At 41.8% G+C, this 18,909-nt stretch overlaps 1 protein-coding gene across 2 annotated transcripts in view; it reads left to right on the forward strand.

Annotated features, from left to right (window-relative positions):
* The window catches only part of LOC118852772 (myelin-oligodendrocyte glycoprotein-like), a 16,792-nt gene extending 6,467 nt beyond the window's left edge, over positions 1–10,325 (forward strand). For both annotated transcript variants that reach the window (XM_036762467.1, XM_036762475.1), the window contains 7 exons: positions 2,093–2,179; positions 2,540–2,881; positions 5,192–5,305; positions 6,096–6,209; positions 6,560–6,685; positions 7,135–7,170; positions 9,897–10,325. In XM_036762467.1, the coding sequence (XP_036618362.1) occupies positions 2,098–2,179; positions 2,540–2,881; positions 5,192–5,305; positions 6,096–6,209; positions 6,560–6,685; positions 7,135–7,170; positions 9,897–9,925 (843 nt within the window). In that variant the 5' untranslated portion in view covers positions 2,093–2,097 and the 3' untranslated portion in view covers positions 9,926–10,325. The remainder of the gene's footprint in view (positions 1–2,092; positions 2,180–2,539; positions 2,882–5,191; positions 5,306–6,095; positions 6,210–6,559; positions 6,686–7,134; positions 7,171–9,896) is intronic.
* Positions 10,326–18,909: the final 8,584 nt, after the last annotated feature.

An 18,909-nucleotide genomic window follows, 5' to 3' on the forward strand; every position in this document is an offset into this window, starting at 1 on the left:
GCAGAGGGAATTCTTGTCCAGAGATTCTGTGATTCTGAGAGAGAATGGTAGTTGGCAGAAGACAACAATATGGTTCTGGACAGGATGACATAATCAGGTGCTATGGTCCTCAGTAAAGGAGAAGGTTGTTGCTAAGTGATTGTATTCCAAGGCTGGGTCCAGTGTGTGAGGTTGGGAAGAGAAGGAGGAGGAGGAGGTGTTTTTTCCATTTTATGCTCCAGTTGGGTGTAGCTTCTACTTATAGATTCCAGATCAATTCATTTACATTTCAAGAGGAACAAAAGGTTAGTTGTCCCACTTGAAGTCCTTTCTGTTTTATCCCAGAAGCAGAAGTCATTTCCTGACATCACTTTCTTCACCTTCCCAGGAATCACACCAGATCAGTGCTCTTACCGAAATCCTGACACCAGACTCAAAACTAGCAAATTCATTTGGGGAGGGCAGGTGGTTACAGAGAACAGTCTACCTCCGATTGTTGTTTTTATTGTTGTTGTTGTTTGTTCTTGAAGAGGACCAATGGCATCAGGAAGGTGGTGTCTTGATTTACAAGTGAGGCAGGGCTGTGCAGTCACCAGCCTCACTCTCTTTTCTGGAGCCATCTGGGTCCAGTGGCAAGATATAGATCCAGAATGAAGGACAAACAATAATCTATGAGTAGTAGTAGCTGCTCCGCTGGGGACTCAACTGGCCAATTCCAGTTGGGAAATGCTTCTCCTTCCTTCCTCCCTACCTCAGATATAGTCCTAGTAGAAGAGGGAGCAACCCATCCATAGAACAAGGGCTCTTAACATTTTTTTTAGGTCCTGGACCTCTTTGACAGCTTGGTGATACGAATGGACCCCTTTACAGAACAGTATCCTTAAATTCATAAAATAAAATGCGTAGGATTATGAAAAAAACCAATTATATTGACATAAAGGTGTAATTTTTCCCTTCCAAGTTCATGAACCTCCTAAAATATATTCCGGGCTCCCCTTAAGGGATCCATGAACCCCAGGTTAAGTAATTTAGTAAGTCCTAGAGAATCCTAACTGCTGCTAGTCCTTAATTTTTCCCCTCATTCCCAATCCACATGAGTTAAATATAAGGGCAGCCCTTCTGATTACTAACCTTCTTAGACATCCAAATGCCATGCAGCTGGGTTAAGTGGAAGGCAGTGGAGGGGGCGAGTAAGTGACAGGGCTTAGGAGAACCTACCCTGGCAGAATGCTGCAGGTGTTAAGCCTGAGGGGAAAAAAAGTCTGTTCCCACCCCAATTCTCCACCACATTGACAACCTGATGAAAATCTCTGGTCACTTTGCCTTAGTTCTTACTCTGCATGACATTTGAAGCCCCGCCCCCATTACCATTCAACTGACTCCCCCTTTCAATCATTCAACGAGCATTTATTAAGCACCTACCTGGTGCCAGTCACTGCTAGACCTGGGGGATAGAAAGACAAATGGAAATGTTGCTGCCTTCAAGAATCCTATAGTCTATTAGGAGGAGACGGATAAATAAGTACAAAATATTGTATAAATAAAATAATCGTGGTGCAGTGGTAGTGTGGGGAGGAAATTAGGATACACAGGGATAAGGGTATGCCTCATGTGTGAGGAGGCATCAGCTGATGCAAGCCTTCAAGGAATTCTAAGAGGTGGGAGGCAGAACGGAGTATATTCCAGACACAAGCAAGAGCTTGCACAAAGGCATGAGGTTAGAAGAAAGAATGTTGTCTAGGAGAAACAGCCTGTTTGGCTGAGACACAGAGCATATGAAGAGAGTAATGTGTAATTAATCTGAAAACTTGGTTGGGAGCCAAACCATGAAGGAGCTTGTATTTTATCCCAGAGGCAGTAGGGAGCTTCTAGAATCTATTGATCAGGGAAGTGATGTGATCGGACTTGTGCTTTTAGGATAACAAACCTCCCAGCTGTCTGGAGGATGCATTGGAGAGGTGGGAGACTTAAGGCCAGGAGACCAACTAGGAGGCTATTGCAATAGTCCAGATGACAGGTGATGAGGACTTGGTCTAGAGGGTTGCCATGTGGATAGAAAAAAGGGGAAGATTGGGAGAGATATTACTGACTCTCTTGTGTCCTTTTCTCTCAGGTGTGATGGAGACCATCAATCACTCAGGGACTCTCTTCAAATTCCTTGTCTCCTTCCTCCTCCTCGACATACCCACTCAGGCCTCAGGTATGACTTTTTGCTTTCTTCTGTCTCCCAGGGCCTTGCATAAGATCCTAAGCTAAGCCTGGGGAGAATCTGGTCTCTTCTCTCTTTACAAACCAAGCCATCCCTCCCTTATTGGAGGAACTTATCTCCGTCTCCACAGCCAGTCCCTTCTCTCCTACCCAATACTTTCTCAGTGTCCTCATCATCCTGTCCCTGTCATTCCCTGAGCTCTCTCCTTCTTTCCCTCTGGCTCCACCCAGGGGTTTTGGACTCTGTTCTCTTGCTCCATCTGTGTCCTGGAGTCCAACTCTTTTCTGTGCTCGTACCCCTTTCGGTGCTCCTCTCTGACTCCATGTCTCTTCTTTATGGCTTGCTGAACAGATGACTTCTTAGTGTTTGGACCTACAGCACCTGTCCAGACTTCAGTGGGAGGAGAAGCAGCATTATCATGTCACCTGTCACCTCCTCAGAATGCCCAGAATATGCTAGTGCTCTGGTCCAAATCCCAGGATACAGTATATCGCTATGAAAAGGGAGAGGAACCTTCGGACGAGCAGTCGCCTAATTACCAAGGGAGGACAGAGCTGGTGAAAGATGCCATCACTGTGGGGAATGTCACACTGAAGATATGGAATGTGAAACCTTCAGATGCAGGAGAGTATATATGTTCTTTTTCTGATATGTCACAATCAGCAAAAGCATCAGTGGAGCTGAAGGTCATAGGTAAGGCCCCGAACTGAGGTTTGTTTTCCTGAGATTTGTTTCAATGCATCTGGAAAAAGCATGGCATGCCTACTCATTCTATTCAAGAACAAATGGTTACAAGGGACCTCCTTCCTGCACAAAAATACTTTTGAAGGAGTGATCAATTTCATCTGGGCAGATCACAAAAGGCTTCAAGGAAGGGAAGCATTTCATGGAGGATGTGATATGTCTATACCTTAGCAGGACTGGCTGACTGGTCCAGTTCAGTGATTCTTACTTTTGACAGCAAGTTCTTCCCTTCCTCCAAGCTTCTCTTACAAAAATATCATATCTCCTTCCCCCATAAAGAGCCTTTGCTCATTCGCTGTTCCATGTTCTATTCCCATCCCAATCTGGTGTCCATACTTTTTCCCTTTACAAGTAGGGTCCCGTCTGTTATTAGCTCCTCCAATTAAAGGACCTATTTGAGGGCATTTGGGTGGTGATGGTGTATTTTCCTTTTGAGCTGTTGGGGGTGTGCAGCATCGAGCCCTGGGCCCTAGACCTCAATGAATTCCATCTGCTTCCTAGGGTATGAGTTCCTTGGGATTGATCCAGATGGCCCTCAGCTTGCCTTTGGCCTCTGGGCTCTTGCCTTTCACTCCTTTTCCACTGTGGCTCTAGCATGGAAAAGTTCCTTTTTCTATAAGTCTAGCTGACACAATGTTGGGGAGTTTTCCAGAGGAAATTTAACTCAAATATACATTGATTGCCTGTCCTGTGACAACTAATGTCTGGTCACAGGTGAGCATGACTGACTCATCTCATGGCATTCCCTACCCTCGGGCCTATCTATGGCAAATCCTGGAAGCTCTCTGGCTTCTAGACTTGAGAGGTGACTTGAGAGAGCCCTACCTCTGGGTCAAGTGGATTCTGAGTCCTTCCCATAATCTGCCTACCAAGCAGGTCAGCAATTCTGGATCCTCACTGCCCTATCCTCCCTTACCCTTCTAATTGATATCTGGGCAACATCAGCCCTCCTGGATCCTGTGTGTTCCCCAAATTCCCCAACTTGTGATACATAGGTGATTAAATAAATGCTTATTGAATTGGATAAATCTTCAACTTGGACTAAGTCCAACTCTTTGAAAGGCAGTTAAATGGTGTTGTGACTAGAGTACTGGACTTGGTATCAGGAAGGCCCCAGCTCAAATCCTGGCTTAGACACTTGCTTTCAGGGTGGCCCTGGGCAAGTCACTTAACCTTTTGTAGCCCACGTTTCCTCCTCTGCAAGATGGGGATGATAACAACGCCTAACCCCCAGGGTTGTTATGAAGATCAAAGGAGATAACCCATGAAAAGTACTTTACAAATAGAAATGCTAGCTAGTATTATCATCTGCTAGTGCCTTCTCCTCGAAGATTATCCTCAATCTATTTTGTACAGATCTCATGTAAACCTTGTTATATTCATATTTTCAGACCTATTAGAATGTAAGCCTCTTGAAGACAGGAATTGATCTTTGCTTTTTCTGTGTCTCTATGGTACATTGTTGTTCAGTCTTTTTTCAGTCATGTCTGACTTTGTTACTCCATTGTTTTTTGTTTGTTTAATTTTGGCAAAGATACTGGAGTCGTTTGCCATTTTCTGCTCCAGCTCGTTTGACAGATGAGAAAGCTGAGACAAACAGGGTCAAGTGACTTGCCCAGAGTTACATAGCTAATAAGTGCCTGAGGCCAGATTCGAGCTCAGGAAGAGCAGTCTGCCTGAATCCAGGTTCAGAACTCTATCTATTGTGCCACCTAGCTGACCCCTATGGCATATAGTAAGCATTTAATAAATGCATGTTGGTTAGTTGATAAGACCTATTCACCAATTACCAGAATGAGGAGGCTGCCTTTGAAACTTGAACTGGGTAAGTTTAGGACAAGAAAAGGAAGGCCCACTTTATAAATGGTGTTGTCAGGAAAGAGAGAATCAATAAATCCATTATAAAGGTGAATTTTCACTTTTTATAGACATTATTCACCCATTAAAGACATTCTGGACTTAACCTTTCAATTCACACATGCACCAAAGCTCCATTGACTGCATCTCTCACTATGAGGACAGAGCACACTACCAGACCCCTAGGACTGGGTTCTAATTGGCTGGCCCCCTGTTGTACCTGCAGCCCATGCATTACCTACTGATCTCATTCTGCTATCATTGATACTCGTGATTGTTGCAATAGAAAGGAGACTGTTCTCTTTGATAAAGAGAAGAGGAAAAAAAAAAGATGAATTCCGGGAAAGCCTGCTTGAGGGAGGTCCCAACTCCACAAAGCCTAAGGTTGAGTTTGTATTCCAGAACCACCAACCCTATTTGAGTCCTATCCTGTCTGGTGGAGTGTGATTGGCATCCTGGCATTGGGGCAGCTCAGCATCCTCTTTTACTACAGCTGGAAAACCTACCAGTTCAGAGGTAAGTCCCTATTGGGAAGGAAGGGGGCAGGGCAGTTAGCCAGTCAAGTAGCATTTAAGTGCTTACTGTATGCTACGTGAGTAGCATTTATTAAGTGCTTACTATAGGTATGGTACTAAGCCCTGGGGATACAACTATAAGTAGAAAGAAAGGCAGTCCCTGCCCTCTAGGAGCTTATAGTCTAATCAGGGAAGACAGCTCATAAAAGAAAGATGAAAAGGGGGCTGGGACAGAGGCACCTTGTGCAGGGGCATGACCAGAGAAAATCCAGAAAACAGCCTGGAGAAGAATGAGACTCTTCTGGACTCTGGGCACCCTCCTTAAATGGAGGGCCTGGGAAGAACAATCCAAGCAGAAGGAGAGGCTACAAAGGGGGAAAGCTACTTTCAATGTATGAATTCCAGAATTGGAATGAGGCTTCAAAATGAAGATCTGGGGTAAGACGAAGGAAGCCCAGAGTTCAGCTTGGAGAAAAATGAGAAGAGACTAGGAAGAGATATGAACCCTCATGTTCTTTACCTCAAACATTCTGAAGTTTTGCTTCCAGGCAATAGAGACTGTGGCCTTCAGACTTGTTCAGAGACTCCAGGAGGAAATCTCTGAAGAGGAGGCAATCAATTAGCTCTGTAAGCTGACTCAATGAGTCAGTGAGTGTCCCAGGCCTAGGGAAGGGGACATCCAGGACATGCTGAATTTAATGGTCCCCCCTCCTGGAGTAAGGCAGTGGGATGGGATGGTTAGGAGCTCTGGCAAGGAGTCCACTGAGGGGTTCTGGGCCAATGTGTTTCAGAGAATTTCCTAGTCAGTTGGACTCATAAGGCGGGAGTGGTGATCCTGGCAGTTTTTTGGTGTTTGCTGATGAGTTTCCTTATTTACTACATCGTGGATATGTCTGGCTGTAGAGGTAAGACCCTACTGGATGCTCATTGGACGTTGGAGGATGTCTGTCCCTCTGTGGCTCACCAGACCTGGGTCAGGCAGAAGGGGCAAGGGCAGAGCTCGGACTCCTCACCCTAAATATCCTGGGAAGAAGAGGGAGTGCTTATGCCCCTGAATGCTATTGCTAGGTCTGTGTATATGTTGAGAAGGACATTGGAATGGTGACATTGGTGTGAGGCTCTGGGGTGGGGCTTTGCTCTAATTGGGGAGGAGGGGAAGAGGAACCTTTGTCATGATTGGCACTATGGGTGGATGAGGGAGGTGAATGCTCTCATAGGGGATGTAGGAGGCCTGAGTGCTTGGTATGATTTTCAGGCATGGAAGACCTGGATGAGTGGGTTCAGAAGGACCAGGTATATTTGGCACTGTTGACATTCCTTCCTCTACTGCCAACACTCCTATTTGTGGCTGTTGATTTCCATGGCAAGCGCAGGGCAAGAGGTAACTAGCATCAACCTGGGGATGGCTTGGGGTTCAGACTCCCTGAGGAAAGGCCACACAGAAATCTGGCCAAGCCTCCTTCCCTCCAACTGGCCCTTAGACGTAGTACCAAAGACCCAATTGGCCTCAGAGTTCAGGTCCTGGCGAGACTGGACCTCTTCAGCTTCCCTCATTCTTCAGCAGATTCAAGAATCTAAGAATTCAATATGGTCTCTTTTCTATCTCCTCCCTTGCCCCACCCACCAAGCACAGCCATATTTTAGACTTTACAGTACAGACATCTGGGATTTAATGCGATATTACCTGACCCCATACCAAAACTCTCCCATTGCCTTGGGCAGGTAGACCTAAGATGATCCCTAGCCTGAGGTCTCCCCATAGCTCTCCACTTTGACATCTTTTTCTCATCCATTTTCACTGCTATCTTCTCATGCTTTGGCCCCTTCTAGCGAACTCTGCTCGAAATCGATCTGGACAACATACAGGTAAGTAATTCTGAGCCCCTGTCTCCACCTCAGTCTTACTCCTTGGCCCTAGAAAGTCAGGGACATTTTTAAACAGTCAAATTTTCAGAAAAAGGAAGTAGTCAAGGAGATTTCCAATACCCCAAGAGCCCTAGTCCTTCCACCTATGCTCCTTCTACTTTGTACCACTTAAGGGGATTTCCCAAAGCCAGAGGTCTGCTAAGGATGTCAGCCCACTTCTAGAAGTACCTCAAAGGGAACTCTGCCCTTGGAATTCTCTGCCCTTGGCCTGGGAATTCCTTTACCTATTGTCAACACCGTGATGATCTCTGTTCCTAATTCAAGCTCAAGCTTCATACTGAGCTCCCGACCTTCTGGTTCTCCAAACTGGTCCTTGAGCTTTTTGATCTCCCTGAGTTGCTATACCTAATCCCTGAGAGGATACATGAATTGATGGACAGAGTGCTAGACTTCAAGTCTGGAAGACCTGGGTTCAGATTTTGTCTCTGACATTTGTTGTCTGAACCTCAATTTCTTCATCCCTAAAATGACCATGGTAATGCCTTCAGTATTATCATTCCATTATAGGAATGTTATATGACATGAATGAAATGACATTTTTGTAGTACTTTGCACATCTTTAAATGTTATCTTTAATATCTTACCCACCTGCAATACTTATTTTTTCTTCTTCTCCCCCTCTACCAAAATACCAGAGAGGTCATAGGATCACAGCATAATAGATTTAGAGCCAGAAGGGACTCAGAGACCATCTAGTCTGACCCCCCCCCTCCATTTTATAGCTGAGGAAACTGAAACCTAGGGATGTTAAGTGACTTACCCAAGGTCACAAGGTGGTAAATATGAAAAGCAGGATTCAAATTCAGACCTAATGTCTTCAGAGGCAAAATGTTCTCTACCACCCCCAGGCCACTATAGAAGACTGCTCATTGGGATGCTCTCCATCACAGATTAATTAATGATAAAGTCCCTCACAATTTTACCATGCCCCAAAAACACAATACAACAGCCTTAGCCATGTATAATAATAGATGTCAAGAAGAAGGAACAAGGCTATGGCTTCATGTGACCCTAGTGACCCACTATGGATTTGCATTCCTGTACTTTCTCTAAATGATTTTTGAATCTCTTTCTATTCCCAATTAGGGCTACATTTGAGGTAGTGAGCTCTATGTGTTCACTGCTGCTGTGACATGGGATTTCTGCTTATCAGTCCTTTACCTCTTCCTTACTGCCCAGCTTAACATGTTCATGTTCCCCCTTTCACTTTCCTCATTTAAGTCTAAGGCTGTGGCTTCCCAGATTGACTGAAGGAGCCTGATTCTTTTAGTCTCCTCATTTGATGTTCACTATCTCCTGGCTCACATTACCTTCGTTTTCTGGCTATATCCTCTTATGAATGGCCAGGGCTGACAACCAGACCAGGAGGGTCAGGGGTTATCTCTGAGTCTGTCCCAAACCCTATTTTTATAGAGCCCAGTGTAATATGAGGGCAGAGTTTATAATTTCAAAGAGAATCATAAATATGTCTGAAAGGTTTGGAACCACAGGATATAAGAAATTCTTAAAGTAGGAGGCAGAAGAATCAAAGCATATATTTAGGCTCCACAGTAACCAACCCACAAACCAGCATCCCCATTTTGATATTTTGATCAAAAGCTTCCAGGCCCAATAAATCCGCCTCACAAGAGTAACCAGGAGGCCACAGAGAAGCATGATAGTATAAAGCAAAATCATACACATGCTTCCCCTCTGTGGTAAAAAGATTACCCACTGGCCTCAAGTCCTTGTTCAGCACTCCTCAATCTTCACATGGGTCAGCTCTGCTACCGGCAGCTCCTGCTTCAGCTTCGGCTGTAGCTGTAGCAGCCTCTGGCTCCAACGGAAGCTGCTTTTAACCATCCAGCTAGCAGCTTCTGTGGAGGTGTAAGGTACACCGGGGGAAAGCACAGGTTCTTTCAATCTGCTTAAGCAAGGTGAAGGGGTTGACCAGGAAAGCACAGGTTCTTTCATTCTGCTTAAGCAAGGGAAGCAAGGTGAAGGGGCCAACAAGCTTACTCCAATCCAACATGCAAACAGCATTCAGTTAGTTCAGGGGAAAAAGCCAAACTATTCAAGGGCACTTGTTGACTAAGTGTTAAGGAGCCCATTTTTGGTTACCAACACACCCAGCACCTAGCAGCATGCAGGCAGGAACAAGCATTTATTAAATTCTCATTGTACTGAGTGATGGGGATACAAATTCAAACAAAAAGAAAGATGCTTCGACAACACACAAAAGGGAGCTGAAAAGTAGGGCAAGGGGGAAGAGGGAAGGTACATCTGTGGGAGTATTGTATCAAAATCCAGAAAGTCAGAAACAAAAACAGGAGGTGAATGGCCACTGGGTTAATTTGTCTAGTGATTGCCAGTTCCCTGTCTTCACCACACTGACTGCTCAGAGCCGAGCACTCTTCTCCAAACATATTACTTTGTTCTTGGCCCACTGAGCCTCACCTGCCCTGTCCTATATTTCTATCTAGCTAGTATATTTTTGGCTTTCTTCTCCGCTCCAGGCATGTTATTCATGTGACAAAAGAATTCTTTGGAGAGGAAGTTTGCATTGTGGTTAGGATTGAACTTGTATAGAGGTTTAGTTTGTATAAAGCTTACAGGTACGATCAAGACTTGACCCATGACCTTACTGAAACCAACTGAACTTTTTTTGTTTTCTTGTTTTTATACAGAAAGTATGAGCCTGAATGCATCAAGTTGACATGTATAAGAAGCAGCAACAGCAACAGATTTTGTGACTCTGCCTTTCCATTATCCTAATGAAGAGGATTTAGTTCCCTTCCCTGAGTCTCCATCATCCTATCCTAGACTTTCTTTACTCCCATCCTTCTCTCACATCCACATGCCTTATTTTTTAAATTTTTTATTTAGTATTTTATTTTTCCCCAGTTACATGTAAAAACAATTTTAATATTTGTTTTTAAAACTTTGAGTTCCAAATTCTCTCCCTCCCCATCCCCCTGCATTGAGATCGTAAGCAATTTGATATAGATTATACATGCGTGGTCATGCAAAACATATTCGTAATAGTCATGTTGTAAAAGAAAACATAGACAAAAAACAACTCAAGAAAAATAAAGAAAAAGCGTGCTTCAATCTGTATTCAGACACCATCAGTTCTTTCTCTGGAGATGGATAGCATTTTTCATCATGAGTCCTTCAGAGCTGTCTTAGATTATTATATTGCTGAGAATAGCTAAGTCATTTATAGCTGATCACCTTACAATATTGTTGTTACTTTATACATAGTACATACTTTGCATCAGTCAATGCAAATCTTTCCAGGTTTTTTTTTCTGAGAGCATCCTGATGATCATTTCTTATAGCACAATAGTATTCCATCATAATCACATACCACAACTTGTTCAATCATTCCCCAATTGAAGGGTATCCCCCTCAATTTCTAATTCTTTGCCCCTAGAAAAGAGCAGCTATAAATATTTTTTGTACATTTAGGTCCTTTTCCTTTTTGTTTTTTATCTCCTTCAGGATACAGACCTAGTAGTGGTATTCCTAGGTCAAAGGGTATGAATGGTTTTATAGATCTTTGTGTGCAGTTCTAAAATATTCTAGAGAATCATTGAATCAGTTTACAATTCCACCAATAATGCATTAATGTCTCATTTTCCCCATGTTCCCTCTGACAGTTGTCATTTACCTTTTCTGTCATATTAGCCAATCTAGTAGGTATGAGGTAGTAGCTCAGAATTGTTTTAGTTTGCTTAAAAGTCCTCTATTTCATTGAATTTCCAATTTTTTCCCCCAAAGGATTATACTCAGTTTTGCTGGGTAGGTGATTCTTGTAATTTTAGCTCCTTTGCCCTCCACAATATCATATTCCAAGACCTCCAGTCCTTTAATGTAGAAGCTGCCAAATCTTGTGTTATGCTGACTGTAGCTCTACAATACTTGAATTATTTCTTTCTGGCTGCTTGCAATATTTTCTCCTTGACCTGTGAACTCTGGAATTTGGCTATGATATTCCTGGAAGTTTTCATTTTGGGATCTCTTTCAGGAAGTGACCAGTGGATTCTTTCCATTTTTATTTTGCTCTCTGGTTCTAGAATATCAGGCCAGTTTTCCTTGATAATTTCTTGAAAGATCATGTCTAGGCTCTTTTTTTTTAATCATAGGTTTCAGGTAGACCAATACTTTTTAAATTATCTCTCCTGGATCTATTTTCCAGATCAGTTGTTTTTCCAATGAGACATTTCACATTGTCTTCTATTTTTTCATTCTTTTGGTTTTGTTTTATTGTTTCCAATAAAACTCAGATCCAATAAAACTGAGCTTCCATTTGTTCCATTCTAATTTTAAAGAATTATTTTCTTCAGTGAGCTTTTGGACCGCCTTTGCCATTTGGCCAATTCTACTTTTCAAGACATTCTTCTCCTCATTGGCTTTTTGAACCTCTTTTGCCATTTAGCCTAGTCTGCTTTTTAAGGTGTTATTTTCCTCAGTATTTTTTGTGTCTCCTTTACAAGCTGTTGACTCATTTTTCATGATTTCCTTGTCTCACTTTCATTTCTCTTCCCAATTTTTCCTCTACCTCTCTTGCTTGATTTTCAAAATCCTTTTTGAGCTCTTCCATGGCCTGAGATCAATTCACATTTTTCTTGGAGGCTTTGGATGTAGGAGTTTTGACTTTGTTGTCTTCTTCTGAGTGTGCATTTTGATCTTCCTTGTCACCATAGTAACTTTCTATAGTCAGAATTTGTTCCCGTTGTTTGCTCATTTTCCCAGCCTATTAGCTGACTTTTAACTCTTTGTTAAAGTAGGTCTCTGCTTGGTAGAGGGCACACTATCCCAAGCTTTAGGAGTTTTGTGCACTGTTTTCAGAGGTACTTCTAAGGACTTGTAAGTTTTCAGTTCTTCCAAGGTGGTATGATCTAAGGAAAGGTGCATTACTACTTCCCTGACCTATGCTCTGGTCTGTGAGTGACCACAAGCACTCTTTTCTGTTCTGGAACTGTGAGGAGGGTTCCTCCTCCACTGCTGCTGCAAGCTCTGCTATGCTAGTGCTCCTCCTGGCCCTGGGACTGCCACCCAGGACTGGGACCTGGATCTGAATAAGGACAAAGCAACAGAGTCCTGACTCAGTGCTAGCAAAAAAAAACCCCAACCCTGTAATCTCCTTCTGACCAGTTGTTTGAACCCCTTACTGTCTGTGGGCCGAGAACTCTCGAAGCAGCTACTGCTGCTACTGATTCAGTCACTCCCAAGGCCTACTCCTGGTTTGCTGTGACTGGGGCTGTGCTAGAGGCCTGCACTGGACTGTACTCCACTCTCACCCAGGTGTGAGAGGCCTTTCCTGCTGACCTTCTAAGTTGTTTTTGTCATCTGTGGGCTGAGAGGTCTGGAAATGGCCACTGCTGCCAGTGATTCATTCTCCCCGAGGCCTGTTCTGGGTTTGCTGGGGCCCAGTCTGTGCTGGTGCAGCCTGCCCTGCACTAGATTGTGCTTCTCTCTCACTCTGGTGCAATAGACCTTTACTGCTGACCTTCAATGTTTCTTGGGCTAGAAATTTGCTTCACTCTGTTGTTTTGTGCGCACGTGCTCACATGCGTGTGCATGTGTGTGTGTGTGCATTCTGCTACTCTAGAATTTGTTTAGAGTCATTTTAAATGGAGAAGAGTGCAGGGGAGTCCCTGCCTTTACTCTGCTATCTTGGCTCTGCCTCACCCACATGCTTTATTAAATAAAGGCTGGATGTTGGGGATATCGCAGCCAGGCTTCATGTAATAGGACCTGTTTCTGTTATTATCTCTCTCTTGAAATGTGTGTGTGTGTGTGTGTGTATTTTCGTCTGTAGAACTTCTCTCATATGTGAGGCCACCAGAAATGTTCCCACAGATTTAAGGTACTTGTGAATCTGCATAAATGCAAAATCATAGGCTATAAGTACCTACACATCTGTTTACTTTTATTAATCAGCCAGAATACATAATTCAAAGCAAAGGCATTTGGTAAAAGAGTATATAGTCTATGCCCAATTTCTGCCAGACTGTTTTCCAGCTTTCCCAACAATTTTTACCAAATAATGAATTCTTTTTCCCCAAAACTTAAGTCTTTACACTTGTCAGAAACAGTTTTACTATAGTCATTTGCTGTTGAAAACTGTGTGCCTACTCTGTTCTACTGATCTACCTTTCTAATTCTTAGCCAATACCAGATAGTTTGATAATTACTGTTTAATAATATAGTTGGGGCAGCTAGGTGGCGCAGTGAGTAGAGCACTGGCCCTGGAGTTGGGAGGACCTGAGTTCAAATCTGGCCTCAGACACTTGACACTTGTACTAGCTGTGTGACCTTGGGCAAGTCACTTAACCCCAATCGCCCTGCCAAAAAGCAAAAAAAAAAAATATAATATAGTTTAAGATCTGGTACTGCTAAATTTCCTTTCCTTAATCTTTTTATTAGTTCTTTTTATATTTTTGACCTTTTGTTCTTTCAGATGAATTTTGTTATTTTTTTCTAGCTCATTAAAATAGTTTTTGGTAATTCAGTTAGGAAGGCATTGAATATATAAATCAGTTTAGGTAAAAGAGTCATTTTTATTGTATTGGCCCTGCCTATCCATGGACAATTAATATTTCTCCAATTATTTAAATCTGATTTTATTTGTATAAAGAGCTTTTTCGAAAATAATTTTGTTCACATAGTTCCCAGATTTGTCTTGGCAGGTGTACTCTTAGATATTTTATACTCCCTAGAATTATTTCAAATGGGGTATCTCTTACTGTCTCTTTTTGAAGGTTTTTGTCTCATATAGGAATATATATGATTTATGTTAATTTACCTTATATTCTGCTACTTTGCTAAAGTTATCAATTGTTTCAACTAACTTTTTAGTTGAGTCTTTGAGATTTTCAAGGTATATCATGTAAACCAGCTTGCCCCACCCCCAACTAGCTTGTGCCTCACCCCCCTCACCTGAGAAAGGTCTAAAACCTGGATTGGCCATTCAGGAGAAAGACATTTTTTCCCCCACTCTGAGCTTAACCTACCATAATATTTTGCATGTTCTGGCATAACAGACATGCTTTGTTTTGCTCTCTGACTGAACCCAAGCTCTCTGGCTGGATTTTGCTGATTGGGAACATTCTTCTGCCAAGGGCCTGGCCCACCAGACATCTCCCTTATCCTATTGTTTATGACTCTCCCTTATTATCTTGAGTAATGGCATCCCTCCTTTCTGTGTTTATGAGCACTGTTATGTTACTACATTATGTCATGTTATGTTATGTCACATTACATTACATTATGATAGAAGAAACACATATCCTGGAACTATAATTTCAATTGGCACTTGGGCACATCTCTTATCTTATTATTTTATGAATCTGTTCTACTGAGGAATTCCTTTCTCAAATTATGGTTAACACATATGGAGACTATAATTTTAGCTGACACAGGCATCCTGAATTAGAAAGGGAGGGAGAATTGCTCTGATATAAAGTCCTCTTCAACTGTCCTTTCCTTGAATTCATTTTCTAATGGCTCCCATGTATGAACACATACATGTTGCCCAATTTTAGAGTAATATAAATGTGCGTGCAACCTAATTCTGCCTGTTCTTTGACCAAACCTCTGGTAAAGGCAGGAACCCGATTCTTTTTGCTTCTTAGACCAAACCTCTGATATAGGTTGACAGTTGACAATCATAATATTGTCTGCAAAACAGACAGTTTTATTGTATTTCCTATTCTGATTCTTTCTATTTCTTTTTCACCTCTTATTACTATTGGTAGGATTTCCAATGCAATATTGAATAATATTGATAACAGTGGGCATCCTTGTTTCACACTTGATTTTACTGGGAAGGCTTTTAGCTTATCCCCATTACAAATAAGACTTGCTGATAGTTTTAGGTAAATGTCTTTCATCAATTTAAATAAAAATCAACTCATACCAATATTTTCAAGTGTTTTTAATAGAAATGAGTGTTGTACTTTATCAAAAGTTTTTCTGCATTTATTGATAAAATCATATAATTTTCATTACTTTTATTACTGGTGTGATCAATTATGTTAATAGTTTTCCTTATGTTAAACCATCTTGGCATTCCTGGTATAAGTTCCACTTGATCATAATTAATAATTTTTGTAATATATTATTGTAATCTTTTATCTAGTATTTTATTTAAGATTTTTGTATCTCTATTCATTAAAGAAATTGGGTCTGTAATTTTCTTTCTCTATTTTTACTCTTCCTGGTTGAGGTAACACTATCATATTTGTTTCATGAAAGGATTTTGGTAGGACCCCTTCTGTGCCTATTTTTCCAAATAATCTATTTAATATTGGAATTAGTTGGTTCTTAAATGTTTGATAGAATTCACTTGTAAATCCATCTAGTCCTGGTGCTTTTTTTTCTTAGGAAGCTCATTTATGGCCTCTTAAACTTCTTTCTCTAAAATAGGTCTATTTAGATATTCAATTTCCTCTGCTGCTATTCTTAGCAGTTTGTATTTTTGTAACTATTCTTCCATTTCACTTAAATTGTTAAGTTCATTGACTTATAATCGGGCAAAATAATTCTTTATAAGGGCTTTGATTTTATCTTATTTAGTGGTATATTGTCTTCATTTTAATTCTAGTGATTTGGTTTTCTTCTCTCTTTTTAAAAATCATATTAACCAGAGCCCATGAGGGACTGAGGTCAGTGCTGGGGAAGAAACCAGACAGGGCCAGGGGCAGGGTGCTCTGGGTCATGACTCAACCCCAGGGGCACTGGGGCACTTCCTACCATGGAGTACCTGAAGGGCCTGGTGATGTAGCAGTGCTGGCTGTGTCTTGTGCTGCAAGTGTGGTGTCCCCATCCTCCCTAATCTGGCTGGCATGTGCGTGGCCTGTTTGCAGACACAAGTGGACATTAATGAAGGAATACCCAAACAAGTCTCGGTTAACTTCTGCAAACAGTGTGAAAGGTTATCTTCAGGCACCAGGAATGTGGACACAGGGTGCCTTAGAGTTGAGGGAACTCTTACTTAGTGTTTGAAAAAAAATCAAGGCCTCTTTATTATTTTTAATAGATTTTCTTTTTTAGCAATTATTTTATTATTTAATATTTTAGTTTTCAACATTGATTTCCACAAGATTTTGAGTTACAAATTTTCTCCCCATTTCTACCTCCCCTCCAATCCAAGATGGCATATATTCTGATTGCCCTATTCCCCAGTCAGCCCTCCCTTCTGTCATCCCACTTCCCCCCATCCCCTTTCCCCTTACTTTCTTGTAGAGCAGGATAGATTTCTATGCCCCATTCCCTATATACCTTATTTTTCAGTTGCATTCAAAAACAACTTTGTTTTGGCATCTGCTTTTAAAACTTTGAGTTCCAAATTCTCTTCCCTCTTCCCTTCCCACCCACTCTCCCTAAGAAGGCAAGCAATTCAACATAGGCAACATGTATCATTATGTAAAACACTTCCACAATACTCATGTTGTAAAAGATTAACTATATTTCCCTTCATCCTATTTTGTCCCCCTTTATGCAGTTTTCTCCCTTGACCCTGTCCCTTTTCAAAAGTGCTTTTAATTACCTCCTCCCCCTATCTGCCCTCCCTTCTATCATTCCCCCTTTTTATCCTCTTCCCCCTACTTTCCTGGGAGGTAAGGTACCCAATTGAGTGTGTATGTTATTCCCTCCTCGAGTCAAATCCAATGACAGCAAGATTCACTCATTCCTCCTCTTCCTTTCACCTGCCCCCTCTTCCTTTCCAACAGAACTGCTTTCTTGCCACTTTTATGTGATATAATTTTCCCCACTTTATCTCTCCTTTTCTCCTTCTCTCAATATATTCCTCTCTCACCCCTTATTTTTATTTTTTTTTTAGATATCATCCCTTCATATTCAACTCACCCTGTGCCCTCTGTCTATATATATGTATATTCCCTTCAACTACCCTAATACTGAGAAAGTTCTCATGAATTACACACATCATCTTTCCATGTAGGAATGTAAACAAAATAGTTCAACTTTAATAAGTCCTTTATGATTTTCTCTTTCTTGTTTACCTTTTCATGTTTCTCTTGATTCTTGTGTTTGAAAGTCAAATTTTCTATTCAGCTCTGGTCTTTTCATTGAGAAAGCTTGAAAGTCCTCTATTTTATTGAAAATCCATATTTTGCCTTGGAACATTATACTCAGTTTTGCTGGATAGGTGATTCTTGGTTTTAATCCTAGCTCCTTTGACCTCTGGAATATCATATTCTAAGCCCTTCCACCCTTTAATGCTAGATCTTGTGTTATCCTGATTGTTTCCACAAAACTCATATAGTTTCTTTCTGGCTGTTTGCAGTATTTTCTCCTTGACCTGGGAACTCCAGAATTTGGCTATAATATTCCTAGGAGTTTTCTTTTTGGGATCCTGTTCTAAAGGCGATCAGTGAATTCTTTCAATTTCTATTTTACCCTCAGGTTCTAGAATATCAGGGCAGTTTTCCTTGATAATTTCTTGAAAGATGATGTCTAGGGTCTTTTTTTGATCATGGCTTTCAGTTAACCCAGTGCTTTTTAAGTTATCTCTCCTGGATCTATTCTCCAGATCAGTTGTTTTTCCAATGAGATATTTCACATTATCTTCCATTTTTCATTCCTTTGGTTCTGTTTTATAATATCTTGATTTCTCATCAAGTCACTAGCTTCCACTTGCTCCAATCTAATTTTTAGGGCAGTATTTTCTTCAGTGGTCTTTTGGACCTCCTTTTCTATTTGGCTAATTCTGTCTTTCAAGGCATTCTTCTCCTCATTGGCTTTTTGGAGCTCTTTTGCCATTTGGATTAGTCTATTTTTAAAGTGTTATTTTCTTCAATATTTTTTTGGGTCTCCTTTAGCAAGTTGTTGACTCATTTTTCATGGTTTTCGTCCATCACTCTCATTTCTTATCCCAATTTTTCCTCTACTTCTCTTGCTTGCTTCTCCAAATCCTTTTTGAGCTCTTCCATGGCCTGAGACCAATTCATATTTTTCTTGGAGGCTTTTGATATAGGCTCTTTGACCTTGTTGATTTCTTCTGACTGTACGTTTTGATCTTCTTTGTCACCAAAAAAAGATTCTAAAGTCTGAGTCTGAGTCTCAGTGTGCATCCTTTTTTGCTGCCTGGCCATGTTCCCAGGCAACTATTTGACCTTTGAGCTTTTTGTCAAGGTATGACTGCTTGTAGAGTAGACAGCTTTAGGGGCTGTGCTGCTGTTTTCAGAGCTTCTTCTACACAGTGAGCTCTGCCACAGAAGTGCTCCTCCTCCCCCAGTAACCACCAACCAGGATTGTGACCCAGATCCAAGCAGGGCAAACCTGCCTCTGTGCCAGCAAAGTGCTCCTTGCATTTCTGCTCCAATCCACTGCTTGATTCCTCCCACTATATGAGCCAGGGACTCCAGATGCATCTGATTCTGGAGCTCTGGAAGCAGTCACAGGAGCTTCCTTCCACCTCTGCCACCCCCAGGGCTGGGGCCAGACCACCCTCTAACCTGATCTATCAGTTTTCCCACCAACCCGCTTCATGGTCTTTGACGTTTGTGGGTTGAGAAGTCTGGTAACTGCCACAGCTCAATGATTCATGGCCCTCAGGCCTGCTCTGGCCTACTCCTGGTCTGGTCTGTCCTGGTGCAGCCAATGCTGGGCTGTGCTTGGCTCCCAGCACTGTGCAATAGACCCTTTCCAGCAACCATTCAGGCTCTC

Source organism: Trichosurus vulpecula, chromosome 1, assembly GCF_011100635.1.
Source record: "Trichosurus vulpecula isolate mTriVul1 chromosome 1, mTriVul1.pri, whole genome shotgun sequence".
Classification (NCBI taxonomy): Eukaryota; Metazoa; Chordata; class Mammalia; order Diprotodontia; family Phalangeridae; genus Trichosurus; species Trichosurus vulpecula.